Raw genomic sequence first — 19,514 nt, 5'->3', positions numbered from 1 at the left:
AAGTCCAGTGCAATGATGGGAAAACCTACTGTATGGACACTGATCTCTGCAGCACTCTGTAAATCGGGCCTTTATGGCACAATTGCAAGACAGGTGCTACTGTTGAGTAAATGGCATATGACAGCCTGCTTGAAGTTTGCTAAATGGCATCATGCTATGCGGGGGTTTCTCAGTAGCAGGGACAGGAAGACTAGTAACAAGTGAGGGATGGATGAATACAGCCAATATAAGAACATCCTTGAAGAACATCTCATTCAGAGAATGCACGCAAACTCAGACTGTGGTAATAGTTCACATTTCAACATGATAATGACCTAAACCATGCAGCCAAAACAACACTCAAGTGGATTCTCTGAACGTCCTTGAATAACCCAACCATATCGCAGACGTAAACCTGCATATGAACTGATTTTTGCTGCATTCGACATTGGATAGATGTTGCCTATCACTGCAGATGTCAACAGATAATATCACCAATTTCCTTCATACAAATGATAAACGTTTAAAGACGCTGCTTATGTTTAAAAAACACTTTTAAACTCGAGTTTTGAAATAAGCAAAACACTTTCCCTGATGAGCTCATTTGCAATAAGCATATTTTATTAGTCTCAGTAGGAGGGCGACCTCTTATGGACCATGTGTTCCACAAATTTGATCTTTCAAGTTGGCCGAGTGTATATGACCGCCTATCTGACTGAATTTTGACAGTCTAATTCGTTTTTGAAAAAGTTCTCAGGCAAAACAGCTCAAAGCGAAAGTCTGACAACGCGGGAGGACGGAACAACTCGTGTTAAAGTAAGTTACATTCTAAAACACACTGCTAAACAGCATACGTAATATTTATACATAAATATACAACATACATAATAATAGCACTGTATTATTTAGGCGACTTCACAATCCGGGTTTGGCAGGGTGGGACAGCGAGAACATTTCATAAGCCTTCAGCGTTTAATATAAGAATATCATATCATAGAAGATAACTCGGTAATCAGACCGACCAAAACCTTTTCTGACGTACAATGTCAAAGACAACAAATTGCCCTAATAGAGATTTTTTTGGTGACGTTTCTTAATACAGACTAGGCTACCGTACTTCCTCACTTCCAAATAAGGTCGAGTTGCATCAGCAGGAGTCTGGTGTCCTGGTGTTTTCCCAGAGTGGTGGTTTGCTCTTTAGGAGAGTTAACATGTTATAAAGGCGCAGGGGCGAATAATATCAACTAGTGTTATCAGTTAAGGTTACGAAGCTCTATCAGTTAAGAATCAAAGGGGATCTCACATCGCGCTCCAGTGGTCCGCTGGCTCTATAATCAAGTCGTGCATTGTACTATTTGCAATTGTAGATAAGTTTGCAAGTTTTTCTGAACGTTTTCAATATAAGAAAAAAATCTAAATAATATTTTAGGTGTTTTCAGAAACATACGAATCATAAACTAGATAATGTGTTAACAGATATCTCTTTTACTGTCAAACAAATCATACTATCTAAGAGTGATCTTTCACATTAATTTCTAAAATGTATTTATAAAAAGGCATGTAACTTTTAAAACCTTTACAGGCGTTCTTCATTACATATATAATTGCAATTAAATGTAGGATCATTGTCGGTTAACAAGAGTTTAGTAATGTTAAGAACTTTAAACGCTTACTTTGTGTCTATAGCATTATCTGCGTGTTTAGACGGCTCTTTAATTGAACATAAACTATGAGATGTCTGTTTTCAAAACTCACTGATTCTATATCCTGCCTTTCAGTCTCACGTTTTTATTTATCTAATATTTTTTAACTACGTGAATTTTAAAAGATCCATCAACTCCCCCCAGGCCTTTGGTATAGTGACTACAACCATAGAACTGACTGTATTTAGAATTTATGCACATCTTCGTACGTGTGTATATGTGTGCCTTACATGGAATAGATAAGATTTCGTGTCTTCCGGGTCATTATGCATTATATCTTTGTTTGATGTGCTTTGTCGTCAGTCTTGCGCTTGTAAATGGAGCATTTACTTACGATTGCATAAATGAACACCCTGAGATTTGCATCTAAGTCTGGTGTAGAAAACACTAACTCTGTGAGTTGATCTCAGTTGATCTCAAGATGGTTGACCGGGGTAGTGTGTGCGTGTACGTGTGCGTGTGTGTGTTTTAATCTTCCACATCCATCATTTGCATCGCCCACATCTTATTACCACTGATCTTAGTTCTTGTCTTGTTTTCTGGATCGTGTCTGCTGATCCTGATTTCTGCATCTCATCTAGTGTAAATTCAGCTTCGTTAATTAATGATGAAAAACAAAAATAATTTAAATCACGTATATTCATTTCTACCCCTTACTCTTGTGATCATTCTGTGGAGATTGTAAGTTATTTTAAAGTACTTAGGAATACACATGGGTCAACAGTTGAGTTTTACATACAATGTTGATTGTTTATGCAAGAAAGCTAGAGACTGTATTTGCTTAGAAACTGAAGGGGTTTGAGGTAAGTGATAAGACTCTGGTAAAAGTGTATGTTCCCTTGATAGAAAGTCTCTTTATTAATGTTTCTATATGGTAGCGGCACCTGACATTAGTTCATAAAAACAAATTGACCAGAATCAATAAGATGTTGGGGAAAGTAGCAGGAACCAACAAAGGTCATTGGTGGATCTTTGTAACAGAGCTGTACTTAAGAAAGCCGTTCTAATTTGTAATGATCCAACATATTCCCTTCATTCTGAGTTTGGTTTACCCCCTCTGGATGGCGCTATCCAATGTCGAATGCAGCAAGAATCAGTGAAAACCACAAGGTTTCATCAACCGAATCTTCTTTGGAGTATTTTTAGAGTATAACTGCACTGTAGTAAAGGCATCTTAAGAATCCATTTTGGTGGATTGTTGGGGAAGCCCATTCCAGCAGCTACATTACATATGAGCTGCAAAGTGCTGACTCATAGCCTCCTCACATCTCTCTCTTTCTCTTTCTCACTCTCTCAGCAGGTTATTCATTTTAGGCCAGTCTCAGTCTCTTTGTTTTTACGCTGTCACTCACTTTCTGGTTCTCTTCCTCTTCCTGATGCACCCCTCTCTGCTCCTCCCACTCTGCCCCATTTCTGTTCCTCCTCTTCTCCACCCCTCCCTCTCTTTCATTAAACAGGAGGTGCTTTCACTGCATGCGACACCGGGCAGACAATGTAGCTTGGAGGTTGTGAAGAGGACACAGTTTTGAACGTGACTTCTAGGCTGTCACCACAAGAAAGAAAAACCCTTATTCTTTAAGGAATACAGGAATCCTTCCGCGCCTTCAGTAAGTAATCCCTGACAATACGAAAACAAGTGCTGTGTGTATATCATTTAATGTATACCAGTGTCTACACTCTTGTAGTTACTTCTCATACTGGCACCAGAGTAAGCAGCTCTGTGTTCACTGGAGAGGGCCCAAAATATCATGTCATTTTAGACTTTAGCTACATGTGGATGATTTTAAATGTTTGCTTACTGTATGGCTGCTTGACCTTTAGCCTGTTATTCTAAATGATAGAGAAATACTCTTGTTAATACTCCATACGTTTATTTATATGTTTATTTGACAGGCCTAATGGGCAGTGTAGTTTCTTTGCCTGAATTCACTACATGTTATGTGTCATCAGCAGTCCTGGACAGGTGGTGCTTTTAGCAAACTCTAAGTTGGCAAAGCGGCAGTAGTAGCTCAGTGGTTAAGTTACTTGACTTGTAATCAAAAGGTTGCTGGTTCAAGTCCCACCACTGCCAAGTTGTCACTGTTGGGGCCTCTGAGCAACACTGTTATCCCTCAACTGCATAAGTTGTACTCAGTCATAATTGTCAGCTGCTTTGGATAAAGGCATCAGCTCAATGCCATAAATGTAAGACTGAAAGCAATGTGAAGTAAGGGACATTATTATGTCTACGGTCAAGCTGCATGACCTATGATTATTTTTGAAAACTGTAATTTGAAAATCTTCTGACCTGCAGATACATTGATCTAAACATTACTGATAAGCACAGTTTATTTATTTTGTGTGTTTGTGTGTGTGTGTGTGGACTGTGCATGTGCATGCTACCTTTATACAACAGTGTCCTTAATTATATTGTCAAATTTTAGAACACACACATATGCATATACATATGCAGAGGGAAGGCAAATGTATAATTACCTCAGAATCTTCAGATAAACTGGAAGCAGAATTTTAAGGCACAAATAGATGACAAAATGATCACCACGATCAGATCAGTTTGAAAGTTGATTCCATTTTCTATTTATCAATATATCCACAGATTTTTAGGCGGTGAGGGAAGGAGTCTGGAGTTCTGTGACTGTGTAATTTATACTCTTCCTCTGCTTGGCCAAGCAATTATGAACATAATGTATTACTGTGACAGCATATGGAATGGAAAACCTGTTTAAGGCAGAGGTGTGGTGGTTGGAGGTTAATGTTTAACTGTGTTCTGTTGATCATACATTTGATCCAGTCTCCTGATTTGGAGGTGCTGAGGCAATCTGTGTCAGGCAGAGGGAAGAGCCAGTGTGTAATGATGACCTTTAATGATGGTTAGGGGAGCCTACCTGTGAGCACTGTGCATTTTACAGGGTCACAGCTATGCCAGCCTTTTATTGACAGCAAAGGTTAATTAAGTGGGATATAGGCCAAACAGCACTCTCTTTGCTTAAATGATTCTGTCCTTGTAATTCATTGTGCCAGTTTGAACATGCTTGTGAATATGGTAGATTCAAGCATGAGCACATAAATGAACAATAGGTACATTATGGTTGCAGTAATATTAGTAATATTTTTTCACTGCTTTAGAGACAAATTGGAAAAGGTTTTTTTTTTTGGATTCAAAAGTGAGACTTGTTTTTTTTTTTTCAACGTATACCTTGTCAGGCTGTGCTTTCTCATTATTTCTGATCACACAGAGTGCAGTCTTGATGATAGCTTCAGTACTGAGCTATATAAAGCTCCTCAGAAGCTTATCCCTGAGCTTAAACACATTCCAGTGGACTTTTCACGAAAGCCTGAGAAAAATGTTCAAGAAAGTCTGTTCATGAAAATCTGAGAAAACACAGATAAAATAGGAGAGCAATGGAATATATTCTAACACTTTTGTAAAATGTTTCACAAATAAAATCAGAAAAACTAATCAAAAATATGGTTTGTGACTTTTTAAAGTTGAACATCTAAAAATGAGTGGCTGTAGTGAATCTTTCATTTTCTAAAAAGGAGATTTATCATTAAATGATTTCCACGTTCACTGGTTCACATTCAAAATAGTAAAATTTATTCTTTAAAATACTGTCACAGGAACCAAGAGGTCATTTTTTAGATTCCTTGCAGATGTCAGGAGTAGGATAACTGGGGGAATGTGTATCATTTTTAGTTAGATGGCTCTAGAAGCAGCACTCTCATACCAACCAAGGTTCATATGCATAGAAGGATCCAGAAATAAAAGTTACAGTAATGCATGTCTGTTGACTGACAGGCAAGCATGAAGAATATCTTCTGTTTAATTGTGCTCCCCTGTGAATCCTTTGTTCAGAGGCTAAATAAAGTCACGAATGTGAAGATTACATTTATTAGTCTTTATGGGAAAGAGGAACTGCTTTAATGGGAAATCTGTAATGAGGTTACAGTATAATGGATTTAATTTTTTTTAAAACATAAAAAATACAGACTCATAATGCATGCCCTAATTTCAGGGAATAATCTGATTCAGTCAAACTAGGATAAATGATCCATGCTGCTCTGTGCTTAGGCTTTTTGTGTGATTGTTTGTATTTGTACAGCTTTGCCACTCCTGTCTATAAAGTGCAAGTAAGAGTGTGCACGCAGGCAATGTGGACTGTTAATTAACACCAGTGAGATACTGGGAACTGATAGACAGAGGCTTATCTCAGACCTGTTGAACTGAAGGCATCCTCCAGCAGGGGTGAGTGAAAGAGTTCTATCAGCATATCAACGTACTATCCGCTGATTCATGCGAACTGATACAACATTCAAATGTCACAATGTGCCGTTATTTTAGCTCAGACTGTTCTTTTGTTATACTTTCAAAATCTTTTTTCGTTCTCACATGGCTGTTTTTATAAGTACTGGAAAAACATCAAACAAACAAAAATCACGCAAAGAAAGTTTACAGTTTACTGTATGGCTCCCATGTTTGAGGCACCACACATGTATCAAGGCCATCTTTGCCAGGACTGTTTTGGCATCATGATAAAACAGGAGTGTTGGTTATTGGATCCTCTTGTGGAAACGTCTGGTGAAGATTAAAATTCATTGTGATATACACAAAAATGAAAAACATAACCTGTTAGTCTTGGAAACATCTTCAAACTTGATTTTGACACGAAATTGGTGATGTATTCTTGTTTGTGATGTCTAGAAGTACAGTTGTGTTTATTGTTACTTATCTAAATTTCACCACTCCTTTTGTATCCTTGTACAAACCATCCATTTATGACTTCGAGACATCAGGAAAGGCTTTGGGTAAACAAAAACCCACCTACTAACGGGAACCTACACATTAGCCCATTGTCTTCCTTCTTGTAGCCTGTCGTTTTCTTCTCAAGTGGGATGAGATGTACAGGAAGGCAGATGTCTTGTATAAGATCCTATACTTCTTTTGTTTATACAATGATGCAGGATACAGAAAATTATCACTAGCTTTTTACTGATCATTGCTTAAGAGTCTGGGAAAGGTAGGCCCTCCATTCTGCTAATCACAGGTCATGCACAAGTCTGATACCCCGCTGCTGAGAGAAAGAGAGAGTGTGTCAGATGTGTAGAAATGTGGACTATAGTCCATTTTCACTTTTATCTTGGTATAGTGACCAGAGAGATTCTGCTGTTATGAATGGTTAAGAATGTACAGTGGATTTCCTAACAAAAATGACAGATTTGATTTTGTTGGTTTAGAACCGAACAATAAAGGGTTAGCAGTCACAGACTTGCTGACATAATGCTTCTAAATTTTCAGCCTCGATGTTTTTCAAGTGATTTACCTTTTATTTTTTAACTTTTTGTTTATATGGCCTTTGTAGTGTAGTCATTGTTGATGTTGATTGTTTCTTTTTGTGTTCTCAAGAGTTCTTGCTTTCAAAGTAATGTTTATAAATATGAAGACAATCCTACCTGACCCCAAAAATGTTTGTAAGTATTTTAATGGCTAAGAGTATTGTATTGGAATTAATTCATAATAATGAATAATTTAATAATTAAGATGTAAGAAAATGTATGACCAATACACCAGGCATAACGTTAACCATTAGAAAGTTTCATAAAAGTTTGCATTTGCAAATTTTCACAGATTTTCAACCATGAAACCTCACTGGGACACTATCTTAATGCTCTACTTCAACATTATAGAAATGAAATGGCTGAATTTATTGATTTTTAATAGAAACCTTTCTATCTTTCACATAATTTTCTGTTGTTTTTTTATCTTTGCCAAAATCATTTGAAATGTGAGCTCTTGCTTGGTCAAATTACCTTATGTGTCCAAGCTCATGAAGACCCACTAACAGAGGTGTCATGTGACCAAGCCGGTTCATAGTCCTCTGGTCTCCTTGGAGACTGTTCAGAGAGCATGTCCCTTTCAGCCAGTCACACACGAGATGTTCACTGAGCATTCAGCTTGCCCCTCCCCCTCTTCCATAATTGTGCATTATTCAGTATGGTTTTGGCAGGCTGAAACCTTTTTTTAAATCTCAAGTACTTCCCTTCATCCTATTTCCTTTTGTTTGTTTCTCTCTCTCTCTCTCTCTCTCTCTCTCTCTCTCTCTCTCTCTCTCTCTCCCTCCCTCCCTCCCCGCTCTTTAGTCTGTGACAATGCACACGTACACACCCGTGTGTTACAGCATGGTTGGCTCAGAGCAGCAGTATCACTGTCCTTGAGATATTGTATTCTACACTTCAACCTTGGTCTTTGTGACCACAGTTAGGGCAAGTTCATATATGCCCAGAAATTACACTTGTTGCTTTCAACCCTCTGACTGAAATTTTTTTTCTTGTTGCAGTTTTGTTGGTTTATGTTTCACTGTTTAAGTATTTCACATATTATATATTATACATGTGAAATGTCACATATTTCATATGGTCACATTTGTTTTCACAAATCCATAAAATGTACAATAATTTATAAAGCACCCATCTTATCCAGTCCTGCCAGAGCAGAATCTTATAATGCTTCTGTTTAAACTGAGATGCTAGTCATGCAAATATTACTGCGTCACACATCGGCATATGGAAATCTCAGATTTTCCCCTTTGCATTCTGTTGGTCTTTCAGAGTTCTGACTGCTAAGAAAAATTGTGTCATCACCACATCATCATGACATTTTGTAATGTCCAAGCAACTTTCATCCCTTGACTGAGAAAGTGCTGTTTTTGGAGCAACAAAGGTCTTAGCAGTAGCAATGTGCCAGCACATGAATTTAATACGTCATGCTTGTTTGATATATGACCTAAGGCAATTCTCATTCATGGCTATGTAGAGATGAATAAAGTGCAAACATGACCTCTTCCCTACTGCTGCACGAGAGCCTATCCCCTTACACATGGGTGGACTGCTCAGGAGAAAGTGATATGGCGTGGCACAAAAGAGCCACTGTTCCTTTCTTAAGCATTCATTTTCACAATGCTAAAACAAGATAAAACTGAACAAAGTTGCTAGGGAAACGCGTAAACATTGACATCAGTTTTTCAGTATTTAGGCAAATGCTTGCCAAAATGAACACACTTCCTTTTTAATATTTTTGTACCCTTTCTCTCTGTTGTAGGAAATGCATTCTGCATTTCTCCAAATCCTTTCCTCTCCGATCCACTAGGTGGCAGCAGAAGCATTAATTTGTGGCACTTTGGCACTCAGAACCCTGATCCTACACCCTACTCCTGCTACCCCATTCGCCTGCCCCTGTTCCCTCTCCTCTGGCTGGCCCCTTTCAGGCCCTCCTGGAGCCCCGAGAATCTTTCACCCTCCACAAGGAGCAGGGAGGGGTATGCAGGTCCCTCAGCCAGGACCTCGGCCTTGCTCCTGGGAAGCTGAGACATGGCCCTCTCCTGGTTAAATCCCACCAGGATGTGTCCACTCTTACAGGTAAGAGGCTTGTTCATGTGAAAATAATTTCAGTGTCCTCGAAGTGTCTTTTCAGTACCTTTATGTACCGATGATCTTTGTTTCATTGGTAAATGAAGGATTTCCCACCCAGAGATTATTAACTTCTTGATAATTAATGTGATCAACCTTGCTAATAGCTTTAGCATTCAGAACTCAGTACATTCTGACAGAGATTAACCATTACCCAGTGGAGCAAAAATACAGATAATGTAGGCCAAGAAATACAGATAATTCTCCTTTTTGAAAACAAGAAACTTCTACTCTAGCCATGCGTGCCTTTAGATAGTCTACCAAAAGAATATCTATATTTTTATAATTTTTGTATACCTAATTTTTATTTTCTGCAAATTTGTTCTGTAGTCAACAGCTGCAAAGAATGTGAAATCTTTACTGTTTAGGCTACATCCAACCCTAAGACAATTTCAATGACTTATGGTTGTATAGTGAAAGTTCAGATTTATTAGGGGTTTTGGAGATGTAAATAATTGGCTGACTGGAAGTGAAAAGCCAAAGGTTTTTACTATTTGGACACAAAGGCCAGCATCTGAAGTGCAGTCCAGTGTGAGTGAGGGAGAGCAGGCTGACACCAACACCACATTCTTCATCGTCCTCTGTGGGAGGCCAGGCTGCAGCTTTGAACTTTGTGCTATCAGGGAGTTGAACGGTACTGCAATTCAATGAAGTTCAAAGAATCATCTCTGATATTGCTGTTAATTAAAACATATGCAGAATGAACTTTAAAATAAAAGGTTTCCCTTTTTGAAAATAAAGTTTATTCAGGCTTTTTGAAGGCTTAAACACAAAAAAACTCCCCCATTTGGTTTAAGCCCAGTGAGAAGATGCAGAGACGTGTCAGGTCTCATAGTGCCAAAGCCATTAGACTGAGCCATGTATGGATCTACCCTTTTGTTTTAATAAACATTGTACCTATTCTGTAATATATATGAACAAAAATAAATCATTCAAATGCTGTCTTAAATTTAATTTGTTATTTTTATGACTGAATAATATTACTTATTGTGATGCCATTGTGTTCCTGTTCACTTTACTAAAGGTGACCATATTTGTGTGAACTTAATGTACCAGCAACTTTATTAGAAACACCACTTAGAACTAAGAAATGAGTAGTAAAATTAAAGTCTATAGCTTGTCTTCATGCATAGTTTGTGGTAGCCACCCTGGTAGTCATCCAGGGTCAGATCATGTGATTTGTTTTCAGAAACATCATAAAGTGCCCAGTGACTATGAAACAAGGTGTTTTTAATGAAGTGGCTGGTGAGCATATATTGCATTGGGGTTATTTTAGAATATAATACCAATAATCTCATTCAAATGCAGGCAAAAGACAGGTACAATTCTTGTACTTCACAAAATACTGTTTCTCCATGAATTGATCGCCATAATTTGAAGAATCAGAGAAACAGGTAATCATATCTTGAAAGGGCTCCTATCATGGAAAACTGCGTTTTACTTGCTTTATTGAAATAAGGTATTTTGAAATAATATGTAAATATTGTTAAAGTTTCAGATCACACCATTCACTCCACCAATCCATACTGTCCACATGTGGAATCTAGGCTATAAAAATGGCACATTTTAAAATCACTTTTGTCATGAGAACGAACTCATTTGTAAATCTACGCCCATTCAGCCGACTACATTTTAGCCCCGCCCACTTGCATAGCAGGTCTTAGGCATTTCAGGTCTGAGTGCTTTTTGAATGAGGGACAATACAAGGCAGCTAATCAGAACAGAGCTAATTTATCTTACATTTATCTATCAGTAGTAGAAACAGTCTGGTTCATTTGAAGAGATAGAGAGGTTAAAAAATTGTCATGTTAAAATGAATTATAAATGAAGGAAAATGTAAGATATGGGCCCTTTCAATCCTGTCTTTTGCATTACCATTCTTTGTCCAGTAGAGTGCAGGAAAGACATTTCTTAAAAACTAAAAGTCAGCGCTCTGTGCAGTGAGAGGCTGTAGCCTCACTGCAATTCATCCTATCGGAGAGTTTCTGCTGTACAGAGGGTAAGTGCAAGGTAGCTGCTTCTGATTAACGGTACAGTGAGCCTAGTCTTTGTCTCCTTGACATCGTAGGGTTATTGTTAGCTTTGTTTGTCTAACGTTAAATACCCTGTGTTATGTAACTACAGTATTAAGTAAAATTTACTCTAAAAACTATAAGAAGTCTAAATACTTTTGTCACTCCTTTTCTGCAACAGATCTATGTTCAGGTGTGGATTTGCCAGAGGTGGAGATAGTGAGTCTTCTAACAGAGAAATTACCCAGATACACTCTACGGGCAGACGAGGTGTTTGGGTATGATCACGATGACTGGCTGCACACTCCACTGCTGCCACCAGAGGCCGCTCTGGGGCTCACCTACGAACAGATCGACGAAACACTCAAATACTTCTGTGAGTCTGATTTTTGGTATCTACTCCCCTCAGAGTGCTTGGGTTTTTCTGACTCTGCAGGCTACGTGTGCATTTGTCTAACCATCAGTCAGTTCCAACGTAAAGGGTAGGATTCATTTCAGCTTTGGCATTTACTAACTATATGGAATACTTGCACTACAAAACAACAAAAATGTGTGCTTGTCAAATATGGGTTAACCCAGGCAGAAAATTGTAGACTCGCAGATTTTCAGAAATCCCCTCTGTCCTGGGAGCTAACACCCACTGGGCCTGGGGAATGATTACAGGAGGCTTCCAGAAGAGGAATCCCAAGGTGGGGCTCGAACCACTACTCTGAGTGCCCAGGCCAGTGTGCTACCAGGGAGAGCAAAAAGAAATCTTAGGCCATGTTCAAAATAGCCTACTACACTACTCGCGTACTGATTAGGCCCCTGATCAGTCCGCCTTATGCACTGTGATCAAAATCACTTTTCCAACACGCACAAGGTATACAGATGATGTATTACTCCGGCCAAATATTCCAGTACGTGACCACAGCTAACTTCAGGGTATACTGCAACCCATCATGAAACGGTGGTGAAAAATCTTTCACGAGTAGGCAGAACCTTCTTACTTTCAATGTGACCCTATAGTATGGTGTGTGCGTGTCACATAATGGAGACTATACTGCTATGGGTGCTATTATATACTGTGTGCAATATGAAGTATATAGTAAGCTATTTCAACCATAGCCAAACATGGAAGGATGGCAAGAACCCGAGAGGAAGCTCTTAATGTTTCTTCCTGGATTACCAGGAAAGAAAGACTGAGCAGCAGGGTGCCTGTGAGGTGCTGTTCAGTAGGTTGGATGCCAGGTGTGGCTAATTGCCTGATTACTGTGAAAATATTCTGCGCCTCCCTCTAGTGGCCGAAGATGGCCTAGCCGACAGCCCCAGGATGAGCTGTTAGAGGATATGTGCGTAGTGCAGGTATTAAAATGAAGAGAATTAGCCTGTTGGTCTCACTAGCCTTTGAAATAATATAAATATATGTTATAATCGGATTTTTATAAGAGACATCTACTATTACAAGAATTATAAATGAAAACAAACATACAACATACTATGTTGGTGTATTTCAGTGTTAGGACAACAAAAAGTGCAAGAAAGTGCCCTTTTTATTCAGAGATTGATTGATTGATTTTTTGCTCTACAAAGACTTAAAAACACTCTCATACATGGCAAACATACATAAATGGAAACTGAACTATAGGCAAAATATGAAGAAAGTAACCAAAAGACAAACATATCACAAATGGTACACTAATTTTTGTTTTATTAATGAACAAAACCAACACAACTGGACAAAATCGAACACATGCACACAAATCCACCATCCAACTATTAACAGCATTTAACTTTTAAATGAAATATAGTGTGTGGTGGCTCATGGCATTCTGGGAGTCTTCGTGAGCACCTCTACTACTCTTAGTAGTAGCAAACTTGGTGCATATATTTTTGAAGGAGGGATAGTTTGAAACAATTGTGCTTAAAAAGAGTGATTGGTTTTTGTTTTCACTACTAATGACATCAGCATACTTAGGAAAAAAGATAATGTAAGAAGGAATGTGTGATTAGAACAACAATGTGGTTGTACTCTGGCCATGGTGAAAATAGAACTTGCAGACTTCAATAAGGCTGGGGCAGTTTGAGGTATATGGTGTATATGATGGGGCAGTTTGAGGTATATGGGGTATATGATGGGGCAGTTTGAGGTATATGGTGTATATGATGGGGCAGTTTGAGGTATATGGTGTATATGATGGGGCAGTTTGAGGTATATGGTGTATATGATGGGGCAGTTATGGTATATAATTTGCAGTCATCTTGATGCCATGACAACCCCAGTGATGTAAATCTGGTATAGTTTCACAATAGAATTGAGTGGAGTACATTGGAGTAGTCGAGTGCACTATGAGTAACAGAAGAAGCCTGACCTCACAACAGTAAATTTGTCTTTCTTTTGCAGTGGTATGAGAAACATCATTAATTCGCAAACATTTCAACAAAATTAGACAAAGGAGCATACATATTTTTGTAGTTTATAAGACATTTGTGATTAAAGTATGACAGACATGCTTTTATAGTAAGCTCAGATGTGGAACTTAGTCATTCCTATTGTATGCTGTACTGTTTAGAATCTGTGATTAAGATCCATGCTTTCCCCCAATAGTCACTTAGAAACATTCAGTGAATTCCATCTTATCAGATGAAAGGGTTATTTTGTAAAGCAGGAAAGGCATTCAAGTGAAGGATGTCTTTATTTCACTTTAGTTTAAAAACATTAAAGATATTGCCATTCAGCTGCTCCTCTGTCACTGTTGAACTTAGACATCCACATTGTACAGACAGGCTAGTCTGATGGCATTATGAGTCCAAAGGCTTGTGTAGAGTATATGTCACTGCTATATAACAGAAAGGGTTAAAGGGTGGTGAGACCACCAACTAGTACATTACCTTGTTTTCTTATTTTTCAGCCATTTTGCCTTTCAGCCCAGTAATCATTTACTTTATATCAAGAAAGTTAATATTCAGCATGCGTGACTTTGCTCCTTCCACATTCAGAGAGATTTCTCTATTCAGGAAGTAGATGACAAAAAGGTTCCCATTTTAGCAGGTCTTGTTAAACATATAGACAAACTATAGACAGATTACTGGCTTCTTTGTAGTGAATATCAAAACTTTATCTCTTACATTAGTATAAACAAGTATATTTTTTTTGCCAGAGTAAAACGCAACCCAGTCACCAAGTCACAATTAGGTTAGACTTCTGTGTCCCCGATCTGAATAATTCTAAACTACTCCACCCAGGGAACACCCAATGTAGTGTGAGAAGTGCGCAGTTTCTGGTAAACCACACTCACGTGACAACAGGCTGTCATCAGGAATATTGTTCACCAAGGCAGCGCATGTCTGCTGCTTCTCCGTCACCTAGGCCTGGATGACAGGACGTCATCTTAGTGATTATGTTAGCACTTTAGTGTGTAATCTGTTATGGTGGTGAGCAGGGGTGGTGCTTACGTTTCCAGTAAGAGTGCAAGCAAAAAAACCTATATATAGACTAGAAAAGTGACTACTTATTTACAGGCTACAAAAAAACCTACAATAATCAAATACATAGAACTGTGCATGCAACCATATGAAAAAACTGAGCTACCATGCAATAAAAATGAGTAAAATTTGTCACTGTTTTGTAAAAATAAATAAATAATTGTATTTTGTAAAATGTTGTCAATCATCCAAAAATGTGTTTCGTATAATAACAAGCAGTTAAAATGATTTTATTAAAGTATTTTTTAAATTAAAATAAGGCAAAACAAAATTATTTACGTAAAAAAGCAGTTTTGCTTATCAGATTTAACATATTTTAATGGTACCTTGCTATTTTGATAATAACATACTCTTAAGTAAGCTGATGACTAACCTTGCAGCACACCTGATGAGCTGTTGGCCCCTTTATGCATTTTATTAAAATAATGTTTATGCAGTTTTATTTTTAGTAATATACCCTAATCTTGTCTTGAAATGTACTGTAGCACATAATATTACACAGTAAATGTTGCAGGCTTGTGGCTGGACATGTTGAATGTTTCAGATGTGTTCGGATTGGCTGCGTGATTCCTTGGAAACCACCCATTAATCCTAAACATAGTGGAGGAATCTTTGGAAGTAGCACATTTGCAGCTGTCTGGACTTTTAAATGCAAAATAGAAATGAAAATATCTGTACATTGTGTATAACTTATTTATTAAATGTTGCACCATAAGTTATGGTTTTCCAAATAAATTTGTGCTTTCTGCTGTTAGTTAATTGAACATTTCCTGTAACTGATTGGTGAATTTATCACCACGTGACTCCTAGGTAGAGGGCCCTAGGTACCTGACCTTGATGACTGGTTTTTGAACAAATTGCAGAAGAACAAATCTCTTCACTACAGTATCCTAGCCCACTATACATACTGTATACATCCATATTGTTATGATTGTAATGTCTGTAATAAATGTTGTAAGCATGATGTTTGAGTCAAGATTTCTGGAAGCTTTAACCCATTCTCAAAGATTCTGTGCAGTGATATTTTCTGTGTACCTCTGTGTACTAAATACATTTCTGTGTACTAAATCCAGCAATGATTTGAAAAATTAAGTTCTTTTTCTGTTTAGTGCTGGTTTAAAGTTTAGATGCGTGATTGCTGAAAGATCAGGGATCATTGTTTTAAAGGCTGCTCCCATGGTGATCCTCACACAAAGCTTACCTTCTTCCTAATACTGTTCCAATACATCTGTACTTCTGTGTACATTTGCATTCAGCAGTTTAGCTTGAATCCATGCGCTCTCTTTATATTAGTGTCCATCTTTGTATTGTTAGGATATATAGTTGCTGATGTTCATGTCTGTGAGTCAAAGCTGGCTTTGGAAAAAGGATATTGTACAACGTGCATTTGATCATTTCTGAGATGTTATTTTCATTACGACGGCCACTGAAAGAGATTTTAGTTGTATGTGAACAGTCCTCCCATTCCAGAGTAGACTAGTGTGTTTACACACTGTATGTAAGTTAATAACAGTGGAAAACCTGGACATGTTCAACAATAGCGGATAATTAATTGCAATTGCTTTTGACCTGTGAAACTATCTGGAAGATCATTTCTAAAGAGCTTGAACTATGGCCTCTTGTGGTGGATTGCATTAAATTTTAACCTTATGCAGAGGGGATTGTAATGGTGTTGGTGAGCTGGTGCAGGGGATTGTGGTACTGGTGAATGTTGTGATGTTGAGGATCGTTGCAGTGTTGGTGAGCATTGCGGAGTTAGGGACTGTCATGCAAGTGAAAGGGGTGGTGTGTGGTGTTCCAATTGCTGGTGTCCTAGGTTCATGAATGCTGATATGGGTTTGCTCTCTGTACTTCTTATCTGACAGAAACAAAATCCAGTGTTTTATTAATATAAATTTTCTGTTTTACTGTCTCGAACTGGAAACATGCTGTGGTTGGAAGGCAATGTTTTATATAAAAAATGTTAAATTTGCATAACAGATATCCCAGATCCTCTGCGTGTCTGTGACAGATTGATAGGGAAGGGTAGAACCATGTCTGAATCTGTCAGAGTATTTGAAAAAATTCTTAGGGCCAAATTGTTTTATATATAAAATAACTCTAAATGTGCATGCATGCACGCACACACAAACATACACACCCACACACACACAAACAAACATACACACCCAGCTGCTTTTACCTTGATGGGGTGAGTGTCTGCGCTAGCAGTACCTATTCATATTGACATGCAGTAGGTTGGAGCGTACCATTTGCTTTTGGAACATGGGGTGTTCATTCTCTAATGTCAGATGTCTTTTCAAAAAATGATCCCACAAACCATCTCTCTACTACTATTGTGATTTAAAGACTTTTACTGTAATCATATTAAATCACGGACAGAAGAAATTGTTTTTTTTCTCGCTGCCTTCCCCAAGTTACCTATTAGCTCCCTCCCTTATCTTATCTCCATGTCTCAGAGCAGCCAGGTAAATGTCAGAACACAAACAGTAGCTGACGCCCTGATAGGATTTATCACAGACGCCATTATACCTGCAACCCAAGAACCTGCATATGAGTCAGTGTGTGGACTCTGTAGTGGACTATAGATATTCACCAGTCAGACAGGGAAAACTCCTGTAATTCCGCTATTAGCTCAGCCTGCAGAGCAGGGAGTGCCGAGGGAGACATGGAGGTGTGGAGCGTCTCAGGCACAGAGGAGAGCGAGAGAGAAAGCAGCCTCAGTCAGGACGAGGAAGATGAGGAGCGTGAGGAGGAAGAACAGGAGCGGAGCACCGAGAGTCTGTGCAGAGAGCTGGTGCAAGGTAACACCACGCACAAGCACACAGCCAGTCAGGTTAATGCTCACACACGGACTGCGGAGGCGCTGGAAAGATGCAGAGGAGAAGTGAGAATGTTTCGGAGAAGACGGTGGAAGCTGGTGGGGCTTGACCGCCAAAAATGTAAAAAAGGACCTTGAGAAGGAAAGTATACTGGAGCTGTGAAGAAGGGAGAGCGCGATGAGAGGTTTGGTCTCTGAGCTCTGTTTCTGGAATAAAAATATGTAGCAAATGCAGATATCTTTTATGTCACCTGTCCAGCTTAGTTCATCGGTGATATTTCCTCTTGTTATTGAGCTGTATTTCTTATGATGGTATTCTTTTGAAATGACATCTGACATCCCCCTCACATAATTCCAGTTAAGGGCAAAATTAGGGGTGTGTGTGTGTGTGTGTGTGTGTGTGTGTGTGTGTGCCTGTGCAGGTGGTGACATACATGCATACACACACACACACACACACACATGTCCATTCTCGTACAATCACTTAGAGGATCTCAGAATAGCAAAGGACAGTCTAACCTCCGACAAGTTACTAGGGGCAATATCCATCAAAATTAAACCAGAGAATTTCTCTGCACCTAGTGAGACCTTCTGTGAATCATTGAAGGACAAGTGAACTCTCAGGAGGTTGGTACCATGTATGAGGCTGTTAAAATAACTAATCTACTGGTCCTCACAGGTTTGCGGCCAGCGTGAAGTTAAAGTACTGCCAGTTTGTTTCTCTGATGTAACAAATGTAGCTTGTTTAACCTTGGGAGGAAGCATTCCTTGGATAACATGTCCACATAGACTGTGTTTTCGAATTGCAGATTAGGAGTCTGATTGGGCTCAAATCCAAATACATACATGCCCAGACTGGAAGATAACCACTGTTTTATTTTTTGGCAGATATTCCTGTATTTGTTGTTGCATGTTATATGATTATTTCATCCTAATTAAGAATCCACTCTTTATTGTGAAGTAATTTGCTTTACATTTTTTACAAGTACAAATAACCAAATATTTTATTTTTACCAGTGCATTTGCTATGTAGAAGTACACCCTGGTGGGAATGACACCCAACATTAGTAAAGCCAAAGTCAAGGTAAAAGGGCATCTGGCAGCCCTGCTGGACATGAGATCTGTATCCCTCTGCTAGCCACCTCCAAACAGACCTGCCCCTTCTGCTTGATAATCAGTAGTTCTACCCACTGCTAGCAGCCCATCACTTACATCAAAATTATTTAATGGTGTTTAATCTTACAACTTTCCCACTCAGCATTTTGTCATTACTTCCTTTGGGGAAGGGGTTAAGATAATTAAGGGATTCAGGTCTTGGCTTAGGAAACTGGCCCTGCCAGAAGCTCTTACTGGTCATGAGAACAGCTGCTAAAGCCCTGCTGCTGCTGCTAGGCTAATGGCCCAAGGACACAAGAGAACTCGGCCAGCCACACACCTCAGGATGTGTGACCCTGCTACAGACCCTGTAGTCTGACCTTTAATCAGCTCATCCTCTGTAAACATGCCTTGTAAACAAAATCTGTATGCATATTTGAAGTAGAGATCCAAGACAGAAACGGCTTTGCTCTGTGACATGCACTCAGTGTGCTGTTGTAGGATGATCTGTCTTAAGCTGCAGATCCATTGACCAGCCACCTTGCAGACTCTTCTAAGCCTCACCATGTGGTGGGCAGTTTCTCCTAATCTGATTTTCCTTTCTTGTTGTCATGCTTTTTAAATATAAATCCTATAGAGTAGGTCAGATTGTATATCGGTTGGGGAGTGAAGAATGGCCTCTTGTGTAGGCTTTTGTTCCAGTCTCAACTTTTCTGCTGCATCCACTCTGTTGAAGGGTTACATTCACCTTTAATGTGTCCCTGCGAATGTACAGAGCTTTGTGTCTCTGCCAAGACACTACAGCTGTTTGGGTCTGGAGTCACTCTGGTCAATTTGATAATTGGTTGATTATAAAATGGGGTGAGTCAAGCACTGTGCAGTTCTGTTTAGTCATATTCATGGTGCTGATGCTAAATTGGTCATGTCTGCTCCCCTTTAAGCAGTCAGGACAGTCATGTAGCATGCACACAAACA

General features: G+C 38.8%; 1 protein-coding gene and 1 long non-coding RNA gene across 5 annotated transcripts in view; both read left to right on the top strand.

The window, feature by feature from the left end:
- Positions 1-641: 641 nt before the first annotated feature.
- Positions 642-8,770, top strand: LOC145656563 (uncharacterized). Its single transcript, XR_014122188.1, has 4 exons — positions 642-795; positions 3,140-3,289; positions 5,786-5,928; positions 7,821-8,770. It is a non-coding gene; the product is annotated as an uncharacterized LOC145656563 (long non-coding RNA).
- Positions 8,771-17,085: 8,315 nt separating this feature from the next.
- The window catches only part of hap1 (huntingtin associated protein 1), a 16,956-nt gene continuing 14,527 nt past the window's right edge, over positions 17,086-19,514 (top strand). Inside the window, exon 1 of one of the 4 annotated variants that reach the window (XM_081709712.1) lies at positions 17,086-17,427. In XM_081709712.1, the coding sequence (XP_081565838.1) occupies positions 17,292-17,427 (136 nt within the window). In that variant the 5' untranslated portion in view covers positions 17,086-17,291. Of the gene's footprint in view, positions 17,630-19,514 lie in introns of all 4 variants that reach the window. The other 3 variants (XM_081709711.1, XM_027018353.3, XM_027018355.3) reach the window with 3 other exon arrangements.

The sequence above is a fragment of the Electrophorus electricus genome, unplaced genomic scaffold (assembly GCF_041902795.1).
Source record: "Electrophorus electricus isolate QZ-2024a unplaced genomic scaffold, ASM4190279v1 Scaffold79, whole genome shotgun sequence".
NCBI lineage: Eukaryota > Metazoa > Chordata > Actinopteri > Gymnotiformes > Gymnotidae > Electrophorus > Electrophorus electricus.
This window is presented reverse-complemented; position numbering and strand designations above follow the sequence as displayed.